Source organism: Saimiri boliviensis, chromosome 1, assembly GCF_048565385.1.
Source record: "Saimiri boliviensis isolate mSaiBol1 chromosome 1, mSaiBol1.pri, whole genome shotgun sequence".
Taxonomy (NCBI): Eukaryota; Metazoa; Chordata; class Mammalia; order Primates; family Cebidae; genus Saimiri; species Saimiri boliviensis.
Genome location: NC_133449.1, coordinates 164,591,512 through 164,608,471, shown reverse-complemented (window position 1 = coordinate 164,608,471; position 16,960 = coordinate 164,591,512). Strand labels below are relative to the sequence as shown.

Genomic DNA, 16,960 nt, shown 5'->3' with positions numbered 1-16,960 from the left:
AAAGTGGTGGGTGTTGAAGGTTAAAGTGGCCGTGGCAATTTCTTAAAATAAGACAATGAAGTTTGCTGCATCAATTAACTATTCCTTTCACTAAAGATCTCCCTGTAGCTTGCAATTCAGTTTCATAGCATTTGACCCAAAGTAGAACTTCTTTCAAAACTAAACTCAATTCCCTCAAACTTTGCTGCTGCTTTGTAAACTAAGTTTACAGAATATTCTAAATCCTTTGTCGTCATTTTAACAATGTTGACAGCATCTTCACCATTTGACTCTGAAGAAACCATTTTCTTTGCTCATCCATAAGAATGAAGTTTTCTCCTGAAATTGCAGGAATTTAGTCACATCTCAGGCTCTGCTCCTAGTTCTCATTCTCTTATTTCCATCACATCTGTGGTAACTTTCTCTGCTCAAGTCTTGAACACTCAAAGTAATCCATGAAGGTTGAAATCAACTTCTTCCACTTAATGCTGATATTCTGACCTCCTCTCATGACTCCCTAATGTTCTTAATGGCATCTAGAATAATAAATCCTTTCCAGTAGGTTTTCAATTTACTTTGTCCAGGTCCTTCAGAAAAATAATTATTTATGGCAGCTATGACCTTATGAAATGTATTTTTTAAATAAAACATGAAAATCAAAATTACTTCTTGATCCATGGGCTGCAGAATGGATACTATATTAACAGGCATGAGAGCAATGCTAATCTCCTATACATCTCAATCAGAGTTCTTGGGTGACCACGTGCATTGTCCATGAGCAGTAATATTGTGAAAGAAATATATTTTTTTCTGAGCAGTAAGTCTCAACAGTGGGCTTAAAATATTCAATAAACCATGCTGTAAACAGATATGCTGTCATCCAGGCTTTTTTGTTTCATTTACAGAGCACAAGAAGAGTAGATTTGGGCCACATGTGGTGGCTCATGCCTGTAATCCCAGCACTTTGGGAGGCTGAGGCGGGTGGATCACGAGGTCAAGAGATCAAGACCATCTTGGCCAATATGGTGAAACCCTGTCTCTACTAAAAATACAAGCATTAGCTGGGCATGGTGGCATGTGCCAGCAGTCCCAGCTACTCAGGAGGCTGAGTCAGGAGAATCACTTGAACCTCAGTGGCGGAGGTTGTGGGGAACCAAGATCAGGCCACTGCACTCCAGTAAACAAACCATGCTGTAAACAGATGTGAGACTTTGGCAACAAAGCGAGACTCCATCTCAAAAAAAAAAAAAAAAAAAAAAAAAGACAGAGAGAGAGAGAAGATTTAGCATCATTCTTAAGAGCACTAGGATTTTTGGAATGGTACGTGAACATTGGCTTCAACTTAAAGTTACCAGCTACATTAACCCCTAGCATGAGGGTCAGCCTGTCCACTGAAGCCTTGAAACCAGGCACTGATGTCTACTCTATAGCTCTGAAAGTTCTAAATGGCATCTTCTTTCAAGATAAAGCTGTTTAATCTACATTTAAAAATCTGTGGTACTGTAGCCACTGTTATCAATTATCTTAGCTAGATCCTCTGGTAACTTGTTGCAGCTTCTACATTGGCACTTGGTGCTTCATCTTGTACTTTTATGTTATGGAAATGGCTTCTTTCCTTAAACCTTATAAACCAGCCTCTGCTAGCTTCAAACCTTTCTGTGGCAGCTTCCTCACCTTTCTCACACTTCACAGAATTAAAGAGAGTGAGGGTTTTCCTCTGGTTTAGGCATTGGCTTAAGGGAACACCGTAGCTGGTTTAATCAATCACTTGTGAGTTCATTGGAGTAGTACTTTTAGTTTCCTTCAGTAACTTGTTCTTTGCATTCAGAACTTAGCTGTTTGGCACAAGAGGCCTAGCTTTTGGCATATCTCAGCTTTTGACACATCTTCCTCACCTTAATCATTTCTAGCTTTTGATTTAAAGTGAGAAATGTGCAACTCTTCCTTTCATTTAAAAGCTTAGAAACCATTGTAGGATTATTAATTGGCCTAATACTAATACTGTTAAAATACTGGGAATAGGGAGGCCTTAGGGGAGGGGGACAGACAGGGAAATAGCAGGTCAGTGAAGCAATCAGAACGCACAAAATGTTTATTGATTAAGTTCACCGTCTTATATGGGAGTGTTTCATGATATCTCCAAACAGTTACAATAATAACATCAAAGATCAGTGATCACAGATCACCATAATGAATAGAATAAAGAAAAGGTTTGAAATAATGTGAGAATTACCAAAATGTGACATAGAGACACAAAGTGAACACGTTATTGGAAAAATGGCACCAACAGACTTTCTCAGCACAAGGTTGCCACAAACTCAAAACTTTAATTTGAAAAAATACTTCACAGTATCTGTGAAGCGTAATAAAGCAAAGTGAAATAAAACAACCTATGCCTGTAACTTAAAATAATTTAAATAGTATTAGTGATTATTTAGTAATCAGTAAATCTAAAGGTATAGAACAGCATTATTCAATAGAAATATAGTGCAAGCAACAACCTTAAGCCATATAGATAATTTTAAATTTTCTAAAAGCCATATTATAAAGACAAATAGGTGAAATCAATCAATAATATACTTTACTTAACCTATCATATCCAAAATATTATCATTGCAACATGTAATTGATGCAAAAAATTATTAATGAGATGCTTTACATTCTTTTTTTTTTTTTTTTTTTTTTTTTGCAAGACAAAGTCTCACCCAGTCACCAGGCTGGAGTTCAGTGGTGCCATCTCTGCTCACTGCAACCCCTGCCTCCTGGGTTCAAGCAATTCACCTGCCTCAGTCTCCTGAATAGCTGGGACTACAGGTGCATGCCACCATTCCCAGCTAATTTTTGTATTTTTAGTAGAGACGGGGTTTCACCATGTTGGCCAGGATGGTCTCAATCTCTTGACCTCATGATCCACCCACCTCAGCCTCCCAAAGTGCTGGCATTACACGTATGCGCCACCGGTGTCCAGCCTTGCATTCTTTTTTCATAATAAGTGTTTGGAATCCGGTGTACACCTTACAATTACAGCACCCCTCAAATTGGACTAGACACATTTCAAGTGCTCAGTATCCACATGTGACTGGTGGCTATGACATTGGACAGTGCAGGGCTAGAAGGATACTCATCAACTATTAGCTCAGGCCACCTCACAGAGATGGCTTACATGGTTGGGGACCCCTGGGCCACCAACTGGTACCAGTCTGTGGCCTGTTAGCTGAGCTACTCAGCAGGAACTGAGTGGTGGGCAAGCCAACAGTACTGCCTGAGCTCCGCCTCATGTCAGATCAGCAGTGGCATGACATTCTCATAGGAGCCTGAACCCTATTGTGAAGTATGCATGTGAGGAATCCAGGTTGCCATCCTATGAGAATCTCGTGGCTGATTATCTGAGGGGGACCAGTTTCTTCTGGAAACTATCCCACCCCTTACCCCGACTCCTGTCCCGCCCTGTGTTAAATTATCTTCCATGAAATTCATCCCTGGTTCCAAATGGGCTGCTGGCTTAGAGGAAGGCTGGGAGAACTAGTAACATTTTGTTTATATACTTCTACATTGTTTAATATGTAACAATGAGGACACATGTCTTTAAAATCCAATAAGTTATGAAAGAGTAAACATAAATCTAATGACAAGACCCTGCTGGCTCACGCCTGTAATCCCAACACTTTGGGAGGCTGAGGCAGGTGGATCATCTGAGGTAAGGAGTTCAAGACCAGCCTGGCCAACATAGTGAAACCCCATCTCTCCTAAAAATACAAAAAATTAACTGGGCATGGTGGTGTGTGACTGTAATCCCAGCTACTGGAGAAGCTGAGGCAGGAGAATCTCTTGAATCCAGGGGGCAGAGGCTGCAGTGAGCTGAGATCACGCCATTTCACTGCAGCCTGGGTAACAAGAGCAAGAACCCATCTCAAAAAAAAAGAAAGAAAAAAAAAAGAAAAGAAAAAAAAAATCTAATAACCTCAAATTAATGCTCATGATGCAAAAATACAGAAGCATGCTAATCTGGGACTTAAAGAAAAACTGGGTTCTATGTCCAAAATAAACCATAGTTCTAGGTTCTTGGGGCATTTCTGTAGAACTGGAGGACGTGGGGGGACCTTCAGAAAGCCCTTTACAATTCCTGGACCTCAGTTTTCCTATATTTGATTTAGGAGAGATTGATTCCTTAAGGCCTCCCAGTTCTTAAAGTGTCTAAGTGTCTACAACTGTATTTCTTCTATATTCCCTCCAAAAATCTATCAATGAATGAGAACTCTCTCCTCACTTTCAGAGACGGTGTGTTTGTAAGTGCGGGCCAAGTCTCAGGGTCTCCTGAGTCTAAATCTGTCTTTGAAGACATGTTTCTGTCTGCCTCTGGCTATCGATGGTCCCAGCTCCAGTTATACTCTGCTTCCCTCCATGAACTCATGGTGGTCGCAAATGCCAAGAGAGCCGAAAAATGAGCCTGGCCATCTCCTTCTCCCGCAGGAATGATTTGGTCTGAATGCAAGGAAATCTGGGAGGAGGGGCCGCGGGAGTACGTGCTGCACCTTTGGAACCTGCTAGATTTCGGAATGCTGTCCATCTTTGTGGCCTCCTTCACAGCACGCTTCATGGCCTTCCTGAAGGCCAGCGAGGCACAGCTGTACGTGGACCAGCACGTGCAGGATGACACGCTGCACAACGTCTCGCTTCCGCCGGAAGTAGCCTACTTCACCTACGGTGAGTCGCCTGCGTGCTTTCCGCTGCTCCATTCTAGCACTTCCGGGACCTGGCCCTGGCACTTCCGGGTCATGGCCCTGGCGCTTCACCGTGGCTGGTGAATTTGTAACGTAATTTGTAATAATGTGGCCCATGATTTGTGACGCGGCCGACTTTGGCAGTTCCACTGTCAGTGCAGCGCACCCTCTCCACCTGAAAAAAAAAGTCCTGGTTCCGGAAGTGGAGCCAGCTGAATGGAAGGTGGAATTAGTGACTTTGAGAAATGAATCTTTCTGTGTTAAGGATGAGTTTGTTTCTGAAAGGCCCTTGGGAAGATTTCTGTAATTTGTTTGTTTTTAAGAAACATCTTGTTCCTGATGTGCATCCAGGAGCACTAAAGGGATATGTATATACGGAAGAATTTTCCTTCTATGTTGGATCCCTGTGCTTTGTACAAAAAAAAATCTGCCTTCCCAGTTATTGCTTCGCGGCAAGATAGATTCTTAGGAGATACCTTAATTCTTGCAAACTACAAGGCCTTGTAGTTTGAAGTAGTAGATTGAGGCTTTAGGAATAATAATAGTAGTTATAACATATGTTTATTGAGAACTTACTATATGCCAGAAACTGTGTAGACATTTTATACACACAATTCTAATCCTTGCAAATAGCCCTGCAAAAAGGGGTCCTTCTTTTGTTCCTATTTTAATCATGAAGAATCAAGTTTTTATGGCAGGGCTTATAATGTTTCCAGAAATACAGGATTGCCTTGTATAGTAGAAAATCCTGTCCTGACATGATCTAAAAATTATGCTGAATGGCATAGTAATTATGTACCCAAGCTTTGGAGTAGAAGAAACCTGGATTCAAACCCTAGTTCAGTAGTTGACTGTGAGATCTTGTTTACTTAACTTTTCTGAGCTCCCATTTCTCATATGTAAAACGGATAATAATATCTATGTCAAAAGAGTTTGCTTTAAGGGTTAAATAAAATAGCGTGTGTGAAGTGCTTTGCACTCTACTCTGAAAATAGTAAGTGCTCATTTAATGTTAGCAGTTATCTGCTTACTTATTTTAATAGAAGTTATGTCTTACTACTACCTTTTGAGTCATCTCTTGCTCAAACACTGTAATTTCTGTACTGAAACAAAGATGTTGAAGGTTGAAGGAAAGGTAGATACTTGTTAACAGTAAAAAGCAGCTGGGCACTTAGTAGGCATTTGTTAATGGCAGCTGCAACATCTTGAAGGGATTGAGTGTTGAATGTCCCTGTTACATGAAGCCAGATGGCTCTGGGACCACAGAATCTTTGTGGTAAGATACAACAATGATTCCGTGGTCAAATACAACAATGATCTGCAGAGGATTGTTCACTTAACACAAAAGTTGATTATCTGCCCATTTTCATTGTAGATTATGTTACATGTAAATGTGGTAGAGAAATCCCCACTGAGAAATCCCCATGGAGGGTCTCATAGTATTACAAATCATCCATCCACCCACCCCCTGCCATTTTGGGATTTGGTAAATTCAGACTTTCTTAAAGCAAAATACCTTGGATATTGTGCCCTCTGTTTTGCTCAGGGTTCATCAAGGAAAGATGAGAGAATATTGATACTACATTGCATACTTTTCTTAATACCATGATTCAGCCTGCAGTATTGTCCACTTCTGACTTCTGTTGCTTTCTGGGTTGTATTAAGGTCTCACCCAACCCAATGCATAGCACATTACTGCTCTTGTTTTTGTGGTTCACCCTGTGTCCTTGGAAATCCTTCGGATTTCTGGCTTCACTTGTGCTCCAGTTACGGGGCAAGAGAGCCCTCTTGTGGCTAGCTGGACAGTGGCTCCTTCCAACCTCTACAGCAAATGGGCAGGTTGTAATAGAGCAATTTTTTCGCATGGAAATACAGCTAAGAAGAAAACACCTTTGTCTAAATCATCACAGCGCTGTTCACAGCGCTGTTCACTTTACACTCATCACAACTATTTACAAGTCAGTCCAAATATAATATTTTTTAATAAAAGTTCTGACCTGGTCACCAGGATCTGACAACAGCTAAATCTATCTGAGTAGATTATAAGAGTGTCTTGTTATTGTGACTGAGGTTTAAGATGGTAAGCTAGAGGCTGCAGAAAAAATAATTCCTTTTTGGCTTCTGTTTAACAGAAGTTATGTCTTATTTTATGTTATTCAAATATGTTATTTATCCATAGAAGATGACAGATATATTGGAAAACACGTAATTTATTCTGCTTACTAGTCTTTCGTGGATTTTTGAGGTATGACATTGATGAGAACATAGAGTCTGTAATGTTATTATATTTACAAACGCAATTTAGAATCACCCCATGAAACTTTGTGGTCTGGCTTCCTTTACTAAAGGTTTCTCACTGCTCTCTATTATTATAATTATTTAACAGTCTAGTATTGCAAATAAAGAATAAAAGCCTTCCTCTTCAATCTCCCTTGGAATGCCAAGAATTACTATATAATATCCTTGCTATCTGCATTTACCAGGTTCTGAAAAGGATCCCATACCCTAAATCCAATCTTAAAAATGGCAATAATGATATCTACTCTACAGGGCTGTTGTGAAAATTACAGCTAATGTAAGTGTAAGTGCTAATTTAGGTTTCTCAATGTTTCTCAATTAATGTTTCACTCCGCATTTCTCAATGGGAACCTATTAGCTTTTCCAGCAGTGCAGTTTTTATGATGCACATCTGTCTGGGGCATTGCAGGACATTAGCATCCCAGTAGTACTCCTATTCAGTCACTGTGACAACCAGAGACACCTCCACACATTTTCCACGAGAGAAGTGCTGCCCTCTCTTGAGAATAACTGACATATAATAGACAGCTGATTCATGATAGATGCTGCTCCTTGTACTATTAGAACTGCAATAGGAACACTTTGCAGGTTTGCTCTGCTGCAGAAATACTCATTGGGCAGTTCAGGGCCTTATGTTCACAGTGACCACAAGCAGAGCCTTCCCAGCTCAAGATCAGTCCTAGGACCCTTGCCTACCTGGAACAGGGCTGTCGTGGCAAATCTGCCTGACTGGTCACCACTTTGGGGGCCTTAGTGTAATCAGGGAGTAAATATCCCAGCACATAGTACCTAGGGAACAAAACCCAAGGGTATTTTCTCAGGCAAGATCCTTTCGATTCCTGGTCCCCATGTGAGCTCATTTGTTCTGACCTGTGGCTGGTCTAAACTTGTGGTTAAAAGCTTATTCAGTCATGTGACAAACATCTATCAGTACTTGCTATGTGCCAGACCCTGTGCTGAGCACTTTACATGTATGATTTTATTTCATCTTCTCCACAGTCCCGTGAAATAGATATGATCCATAATTTAGAGATGACGGAAATAAAGCTCAAAAGATAGTTAGTTGTCTCTCAGAGCCTTATGGCCAGTAAGTGGATGGGCCACATTCAGCCTCAGGTCTGTCTGACTCCAAGTCCATGCTCTTGCCCTTGTCTCTCCTCGTGCTGCCTCCCCAGTGAGTGTGACAGCTCCTGAGCATGGAGCTAAACACTCGTGAGAGAAACAGAACAGCAAGTGGCCTGGTAAGTGCCAAGACACGGGGGTTGCACAGGATACCACAAGAGCACAGACAGAAACTGGGAACCTGCCCAGCCCGTGGTGAGGTGGGGAGGGGGGGATCACAGAAGGCTTCCTGAAAGAGGTGATGCCTGAGCAGGATCTTGGAGGAGGATTAGGAATGAATCATACTTCAAAGTGAGATTAGAGTGTTCCAGGAAGATGGTTCAGCACATTCCAAGAGGGAAGCTGGCAACTTCTGGGTATTGGGATTAATTTAAGGACAAGGGCAAGAATGGCAAATGATGCAGTTGGAGACCTCTAAAGATGTCCAACTGGTTTCTCTTCCAGAGTAGATCCTGTGCCCCAGTAAGTAACCCAGATTGTTTTCTTTTAGCCAGGGACAAGTGGTGGCCTTCAGACCCTCAGATCATATCAGAAGGGCTATATGCGATAGCCGTCGTGCTGAGCTTCTCTCGCATTGCATACATCCTGCCAGCCAACGAGAGTTTTGGGCCCCTGCAGATCTCCCTAGGGAGAACTGTGAAAGATATCTTCAAGTTCATGGTCATTTTCATCATGGTATTCGTGGCCTTCATGATTGGGATGTTCAACCTGTACTCTTACTACCGAGGTGCCAAATACAACCCCGCGTTTACAACGTAAGTATCCAAGACCTTTCACCTGAGGGTCTCCCTGGGCTTCCTGGGAATCCTTGGGAGTCTCCTAAAGGTGGCTTTTTGTAGAGACTGGGGTTTCCTTGCTATTTCTCAAGGTTAAAGGCAAATTTATTCAAGAGTGTCTTAGAGTTCAAGTTCTGGAGTCAAAGAACAGAAGAGCTGAGTTAAATCCTACTTTGTCTACTTAGATTCCGTGTGACCAAGGGCATGTTCCCATTTAGAATATATATATATATCATGTAGGAATGCTATGTTTTCTAAGATTTGACATTTTCGGCACTCAGGAATTACTTTATTTCATAAATGGAAAGACCACTACTAAAAACAGAATGCCGTTAATAGAGTGTTGTCTTTGGTTTCCAAAGTCGATATACTAGAGTGAGTGAAAATAATAATAAAAGTGAGATATTTCATGGTAAGCTTTGGGTATAAAGTTAAGACTGCAATCCACAAGTTATCCCGGGGTAAATGATGCAGCAGTAAGCATGCTGGCGAGTATTCTTGGGGCAGACAGGAAATAAGTTAACATCTTTGAGACTTCGTTTTCTCATTTTTAAAATGGTGATAATAATACCTGCTTCATATGGATGGTGCAATGATTCAGTGAGATAATGTAACTCACACAGAAAATTCTCAATACATGGTAAAAAAATATATTATTATTATTATTATTATTGTCTTAGCCTGGGTTATGTAGAAAACAGAACTTTGGTTAAATTTGCATGCTAACACTTTATTAGAGCAAGGGAGTGTGATCTAAGGGAAATAAGACTGAAGGAAAAAGGAACGTGAAGAATGGGAAGAGGGGAAGCAAGTAGAGTGTTGCTGCATGAGAGGTGTGAAGTGAGGATGGGGAAAGCAAATACAGGCAGCTGCCCTGGCCACCATCCATCAGAATACACAGCCTGGGCATGATGGACCTCTCCAAGGGGACTGTCTGGAATTACCACATCTCAGAATAGCCCATCAGGCTAAGAAATAGAGAATTTATCATCCAGATAGGTCCCATCTGCCTTCTCTCATTAGTCACTCCATAGGACATTAATTCACCTACACTTTCAGGGCAGCCCTGGGGAAGCCATATCCACCCAGCATGGCGGAAGGTCTGTGAGCAGTTGAAGGTTATAGCTCTCCATGCCTGTCTGGGCAAGCAAGTCCCTGTGCCTGGGACCCAGCAAGTCCTGCAGCATCATATGCCTCTGCAGCAGGAAGGAAGGCCCATGTGAGAGAGGCAGGAGGCATGCATCCTGAGCATGAGGCAAGACACTGAAATTAGAGTACAGAAATAGCTGCTAGGTGTGCTCCAGGAGGCCAAGCAGGCAGACACATAATGGCATGCACTCCCTGCAACCGTGAAGGTAGTGATGGAGCTCTCTGAGCCTGTGTCTGCAAAGACCCAAAGCTCCTCCTCTGGGGTAGGGGCGGGGAAGGATGCCAGGTGGTCTCCTGGAGGGCCAGCCATCAGTAACGCTGAGAAGGGTCTAGTGGAAGAGTCTGGAAGACCTGAATATACATTCTAACACAGGCATATGTGGGCTGGTAACCTTAAGCCAAGTCACTTGATTTATCTGAGCCTCTGTGTCCTCGTCTGTAAAATAAAAATAAGATTTCCCACCTTAGTCGTAAATACCCTCATGGATAAATAAGTTTGTTTACATGAAGTGCGTGAAACACCAAAGTGTTCCCAATCCATGTCCTGCCCCAGACCCACTCAGCTCCAGAATTTCTCCTTGCCTTCACCAAGCTCTTGCCCAGAATCTTGAAAGGAAGATAAGGTTTCAGCCTTGTGAAATCACAGCACGATAGCCAGGATCAATGTAGCTAAGCACTTCCTGACACTTGTCCCCAGGAAGCTCTGAGTGGCCTGGAATGTCAGTTTTCCAGCTAGTAGAAATGGCTCTGGGCCTTGCCACCCAGACTCCCTGATCAATTCCCAGGTTGTGGCAGGGCCTCATCTTACTCTTCTGAAGAAATCATTAAGGTAACATACTTGTCTCCAAGAACCAAGTACAATGAACTCTGTGCCACTCAGCTTAGAATCATGGACTACGCTGCCCCACCCAGCCGAAACTACCTAAAACAGTGGGACTCTGGTGCTGTTGAACCACAGAAGCTGTTACTCCCTGAAGCAAAGAAGTGGCTTGTGTGTCACAGAGAACAGGTGCCAGGCCCGATACTAAGAAATGCACCTGAGAGGTGCTTGGCTCTGCTCCTCGGCCCACATGTTATTTTGGAGCCTCAGTACCCCATGGACAGACAGACTGGGTTTCAGTCTGAGCTCTTCTTCCTCTTACTGACTTTGTGGCTTTGGGGAAGTGCTAAATCTCCTGGGCCTGAATGTCTCCAGCTCCAAAATAATACTAACAGAGCCAACTTCACAGGATTATTGTAAGGATCTAATAAGAAGAAATATGATCAAATACGATGCTTGGCATAAAATGAGCCTTCAATAAATAGTAGCGATGATAATGGAGATAGTGAATAATTTATCCTCAGGGGAGACTAAATTGCAGGAAAAGGCACCTGAGTACTGAATTGGTCTATAACATCCTTTCTGGACAGTGGTCTAGCTTAGACACTGTCCACCAGCTCAGGGCAAGCACATTATTGAATCAGCTGGACTACTTTATATCACCCCAATACTTCGTGATTAAATGTTGAAGGAATAGAATAAATTTCAATAACCCAAAAGCGAATTTGCTCTAGATCTGCTAAAGGTAAAACTAAATGTATCCACTCTGCATGGGATGCATTGTTACTGAACACAGAGAGGATGTCAGCCAATAAACGAAGGCTCTTACCCTCTGTGGTCAGACCGTGGTGTCCCTCCTGTGTTTTAGCCTAGCATGGTGCCTTGCAAAGGGTATTTGCTCATTAAAGCTTCTTGAGGGAATAAACAGGAGAAAAGAAGCCAGAGTCAAGGTAGGCAAATAAACAGTAGACAGGGCATTTGACAGTGCGGACTTCTTCCTGTTCCTACCGCCCAGAGTGCTCTGTGCAATTCCTCTTCCTTCCTCTACAGACAGCCCGTATCACCAGCCCACAGTCCCTCAGTCCCTCAGGACGTCGGTGCCATGACACACAGGAAAATGACAAAGGCGCCAGGCGCGGTGGTCACGTTTATAATCCCAACACTAGGAGACTGAGGTGGGAGGGTCCCCAAGAGTTTGAGACCACCCTGAGCAATATAGTGAAATCTCATTTAAAAAACAACAAAGAAGAAAAAGAAAGAGCAGGGAGGGAGGGAGGAGAGATCACGACTTCAGAGTAGGGCTGACCTGGCCACGATTCTGAACTAGATACAACACAGCTAATCCATAGAGGGAGAAAGGCAGGTGGCCTGGGTTGGGGTCTTTCAGATTAGAAAGAGTCATGGGGAAAAGCAAGAGGAGAAGAAAAGAGCAAAGCAATTGGCTTGTCCCGTGCACTGAAAACTGAATGAACATTTCCTGGACATGAGGGGCCTAACTAGAGAGGACCCCAGGCCTTCCAGGAGAGGGAAGAGGAGAAAAGGTGGGGAGGCGGCAAGCACCGAGAAGAAAGGACAGGAGACTCACCGCCCTGGCAGTTCCCGAAATGGGATGTGCAGCTGTGAATAGGATTTGACCGAACAGGAAAACAGTCAATAGAGCAGTGAAGTGGGGAGAGAAAAGAATGGATTTTTGTAAATGTCATCTTTTACCTTTTGACTGCTCTCTGGAGCATGTCACCCCCACCCCAAGAGATCTTCTTTGTTAATAAAAAAAAGCCATGTGAGGATAAATGAGACTCAGGCCTTAGGGTACTCAAAGCTGTTCTTGGTGCCAGCCATGCTGCTGATGAAGTCAAACAACCTCACTCCGGTGAATGTTTGCTCCAGAGCAGCGCATCCCCAGGCCACCCTGCCCAGCTCATGGTCTTCCCTTTGGCCCACCCACAGGTGAGTGACCTGTGCTCTGTGGGATTTTGAGCTTGTAGGGTAAGGCAGGGGTCCTCTCATCTGTTTCTATAGACTTGGCAGACCCAATCCTACAGAAGGGAAGTTTGGGTTGGAGCACACTGCAGGCATCCGCCTAGCCCCACTTTTGACCTCCCCTCAACCCCATTCCCACCATGTCCAAAGGCAGTTGGAGTCTCTAAAGACTGTTCAGGAGTTCACTTTGAAAGTCAGCTGTTAGGAACCCACAGGGAGCTTTTTCATATGCGCTCTGGTCACCTAGGGGTGCAGTCCCAGGCCAGCTCACAAAAACCAGTCCCACCACCTTGTAGTATTTTCCCAAGGAGAACAGGTAGAACAGGCATTCTGGGACAAAAGGAAAGAAAAGGTTTCTCTACCAACGGCAGCCCCCAACCCTTAACCAAGCCCTGCCCTATCTCCCAGTGTATTCCAGTTCGAAAATCACATACCTCCCCCAGTCCGGCCACTCCTAAATTCTCTTTTTCTCCATCCAGCAGACCTCAATCAAGAGGCTGGAAGAAAATGGATGGATTGAACTGGTTCAGCCCAAGGTGTGAATAAAAAGGCAGTATGAGCAGCCGTAACAGCTCAGTGGTTCTCAGACCACATCAGAATCACTTGGGGAGGTGGCTAAATGTGGGCCTTCCCAGGCTTTTCCTCTTAGAGAGTCTAATCACAGTATTTCTGAGTAGGACCCAGAAATCAACCTTAGCAAGCCCCTGGTGGGTTCTGGTACAGATGGTGTAGGACCACAGTATGAGAAAGGCTAATCTGATCCAACCTCATCATTGCACAATAGGGAGATGGAAGGCACTCTCAGCTCTGTGTACTTCAAAAACAAGGAGCTTGTTATCTGGAGGATCTTATTGGAAGGATGTCAGGCTCTATGCAGGCAACTGTTATGAAGGCACAACCCCCTGAAGAGTAGCCAGATCCAGCTGAAGCAAGCCCCAGAGTCAGATCCTATGAGTAGTTTCCAATTTTTCAGCCTCCTTCCACTTTGGAACCAAGAATTCTCTCAAAGGTCTGGGCTGTTTTTCACAGCCACTTCTGTGTCCAGTGCTGGCCTGAGGGGAGAAGCATGGGGTCTTTGAGCTGGGGCCTGTCTGGGCATGACGGATAGTACACCTGCTGGCGACTCATTATCTCCAAGCCACTTCTATTAGAAACTGCAAATGACCACAGGCGAGGAAGGATAAGTGTTCAGACAAGGTTTATGCTCTCAGAGTACAAAACTGAAGTTTCCCAAGACGGGCAAGGAAGTGGAGAGAAAAATCTCCTGAGAACACACTTTCTTTAATGAAGTCTTTTTAAAAAATGATCAGTTCAGACTGTTAGGAATTTTGTGATTGGGAACATATTTTTAACCTTATCAATAAAGTCAGTAGACAAATAGAGTTTGCTTTTTGGAAGTTTGTTCTATAGCCAACTTTGCTGAAATGCACAGATTCCATAAAGTGAAGACTTTTCTGCTTAGAGGTTGTGTGGAACTGTTGGGGTTTCAGGGTTAGAAAAAGAGAAATAAAAGATCCGTGGCTCATAGATGAGATGCTGCTGAGTGGCAATGTATAGGAAAAGGGTGCCTAGGCCCAGCGCAGTGGCTCACGCCTATAATCCCAGCACTTTAGGAGGCTGAAATAGGCGGATCACGAGGTCAGGAATTTGAGAAGAGCTTGGCCAATATGGTGAAACCCCATCTCTACTAAAAATACAAAAATCAGCCAGGTGTGGTGGCACACGCCTGTAGTCCCAGCTACTCAAGAGGCTGAGGCAGAAGAATTGCTTGAACCCAGGAGGCAGAGGTTGCAGTGAGCCAAGATCATGCTCCTGCAGTCCAGCCTGGGGAAGAGAGCAAGGCTCCATCTCAAACAAAAAAGAAAAACAGAAAGAGAGAAAGGAAGAAAGAAAGGAAGAAAAGAGACAGAAAGAAAGGAAAGAGAAGGAAGGAAATAAAGAAAAAGAAAGAAAAAAAAAGAAAGGAAGAAAGAAGATGAATGCCTTTCTCATCCTCTGGCTGGTGATGGTGATGGAATAGTTACACAGAAAATAGGAGGGGCCGGAGGCAATGAGGTGGCCCAGAGCAGGAAGTGAAGTGAAGGGCACTCTATCACAGCCCATGGTGGGCCCCTGTCTCCCCTCTGAGTGAACTTGGCCTTCCAGACTTAATCCTGATTGTAGACTAAACGTCACTTCTATTTCTCAAAAGATCATCTCAGCCCATCTTTTCTGTAGGGTGTTGTGAAGTCAGCTTCATAGCATAGCTGGGTTGAGACTTTTCTAATCAAAATAATACCTCTCTTAAGGTTGTTCTGTCTCCCCAGGAGTCATTTTAATAGAAGTAGCTTCAGCAATGCTAGGCAAAATTAGAAGCTTCTATTTTCCATGACACTTATGAGAAATTTCCATACTTTATAAGGGAGGGATTCAGGAGGCACTGATTCAGCCCCACCCAGCTTGTCCTTGCCATAGAGAAACCAGATTCCTTTTCCAGCCCTGAGAATTGCAGCTGAGGGAGAGGATCCTTAAGACCCTGCCCACACACCCCCCACCCACCCACCATGGACTGTCCCAGTCTCGAGGCTGAGCTTTATATACTTGGCTTAGAGCCAAAATTGAGGCTTCAGAACGTCCTTTTGGAGTTGGTAAAGAACAGGAATCATAATAATAAAAAATATCAGTTTGTTGACCAACTCATGACAGATATGCACCTGCTTTCTGACTTAATCCTCACAGTGGAACAGCACAAATACTACTACAGGAAACTGAGGCTCAGAGAGGTACCAGACTTGCCCAAGATCATAGAACCAATAAGAGAATCTGAATACAGCCGGGCACGGTGGCTCAAGCCTGTAATCCCAGCACTTTGGGAGGCCGAGGCGGGTGGATCACGAGGTCGAGAGATCGAGACCATCCTGGTCAACATGGTGAAACCCCGTCTCTACTAAAAATACAAAAAATTAGCTGGGCATGGTGGCGCGTGCCTGTAGTCCCAGCTACTCAGGAGGCTGAGGCAGGAGAATTGCTTGAACCCAGGAGGCGGAGGTTGCGGTGAGCCAAGATCGCGCCATTGCACTCCAGCCTGGGTAACAAGAGTGAAACTCCGTCTCAAAAAAAAAAAAAAAAAAAAAAAAGAGAGAATCTGAATACAAATTCGCATGACTCCAAGCCCATCCTCCACCTTTGGCCCAAATTTTTCAGCACTCATGCAAAGGCCTACACTTTGAGATGGATGCTAAGTCTCTAAAAGTTGAGTTGCTCTCCTATAGTAGTAAATTCTAAAGAAGAGCATATTAACTCAGATTTGGATTACCATTGAGAACCTGGTGATTCTACATGTCTCAGCTCTAATATGCAGACACCAATTCTCCCCTGGATAAAGCAGGTTTCTGTTCTAAAGTGAGCTCCCCCATTTGACAAACATGTATGGAGCAACTCTATGCCAAGTTGTGTTTGGCCCTGAGGCCATAGAGATTAATATGCCAATTCCGTCCCTAGGAAACTCATGGTCAAGTGGGGATGATGAGGGGGCGGTGGAAAGCAACAGCTATGATCCCATATGATCATCATCAAAGGAAACTTGAGCAGCACAGGGAAGAGGAAGCACTGAGCCCTGCCTGGCAGTGTCAGAGAAGGCTTCCTGGAGGGAGTGGCTCTAAACAGAGAGTTTGGGAGGATGACAGGAAGGGCACTCTGGCCTGTGCAAGGCATTTTTGGAGAGTTTCACATAGGAAGGCATTTGGGGAGATGGCAGAAGATTAAATCAGAGCATCAGATAGGAGCTAGATTGTGAAGCACTTCATAAGTCCTGATAGAGTGTTAGAGTCTCCGTTAAGGCCTTTGTAAAAGGAGAAAGATGTAACTGGATCTGCTTTCAGGAAGGGTGGTGTGGCAACTGCAAGAAGGGTGGGTTGGAAGGGGTGAGAGTGGAGGCCCGGGCTGGGTGCTGGGTTTCTACTATGAGCAAAAGCGGAATTTTTTTCTGTGGCCCCTCCCCTCATGAAACTTGCAGACTGATTGAGAAGATAGATGTTAATCAAATAATCACAGGAATGGGGGCATGGTTACAAATTGGGAAAATGTTCCGAAAGACAGGAATGTGAAAGAAAGGCAGCCACCAAAGGAGCTGAGCT

The 16,960-nt window shown here is 43.8% G+C and overlaps 1 protein-coding gene across 2 annotated transcripts in view; it reads left to right on the top strand.

Annotated features, from left to right (window-relative positions):
* TRPC7 (transient receptor potential cation channel subfamily C member 7) overlaps positions 1 to 16,960 on the top strand; it is a 140,869-nt gene that overhangs the window by 98,218 nt on the left and 25,691 nt on the right. For both annotated transcript variants that reach the window (XM_074390395.1, XM_003933961.4), the window contains exons 6-7: positions 4,450 to 4,683; positions 8,611 to 8,875. In XM_074390395.1, coding sequence (XP_074246496.1) covers positions 4,450 to 4,683; positions 8,611 to 8,875 — 499 coding nt within the window. The remainder of the gene's footprint in view (positions 1 to 4,449; positions 4,684 to 8,610; positions 8,876 to 16,960) is intronic.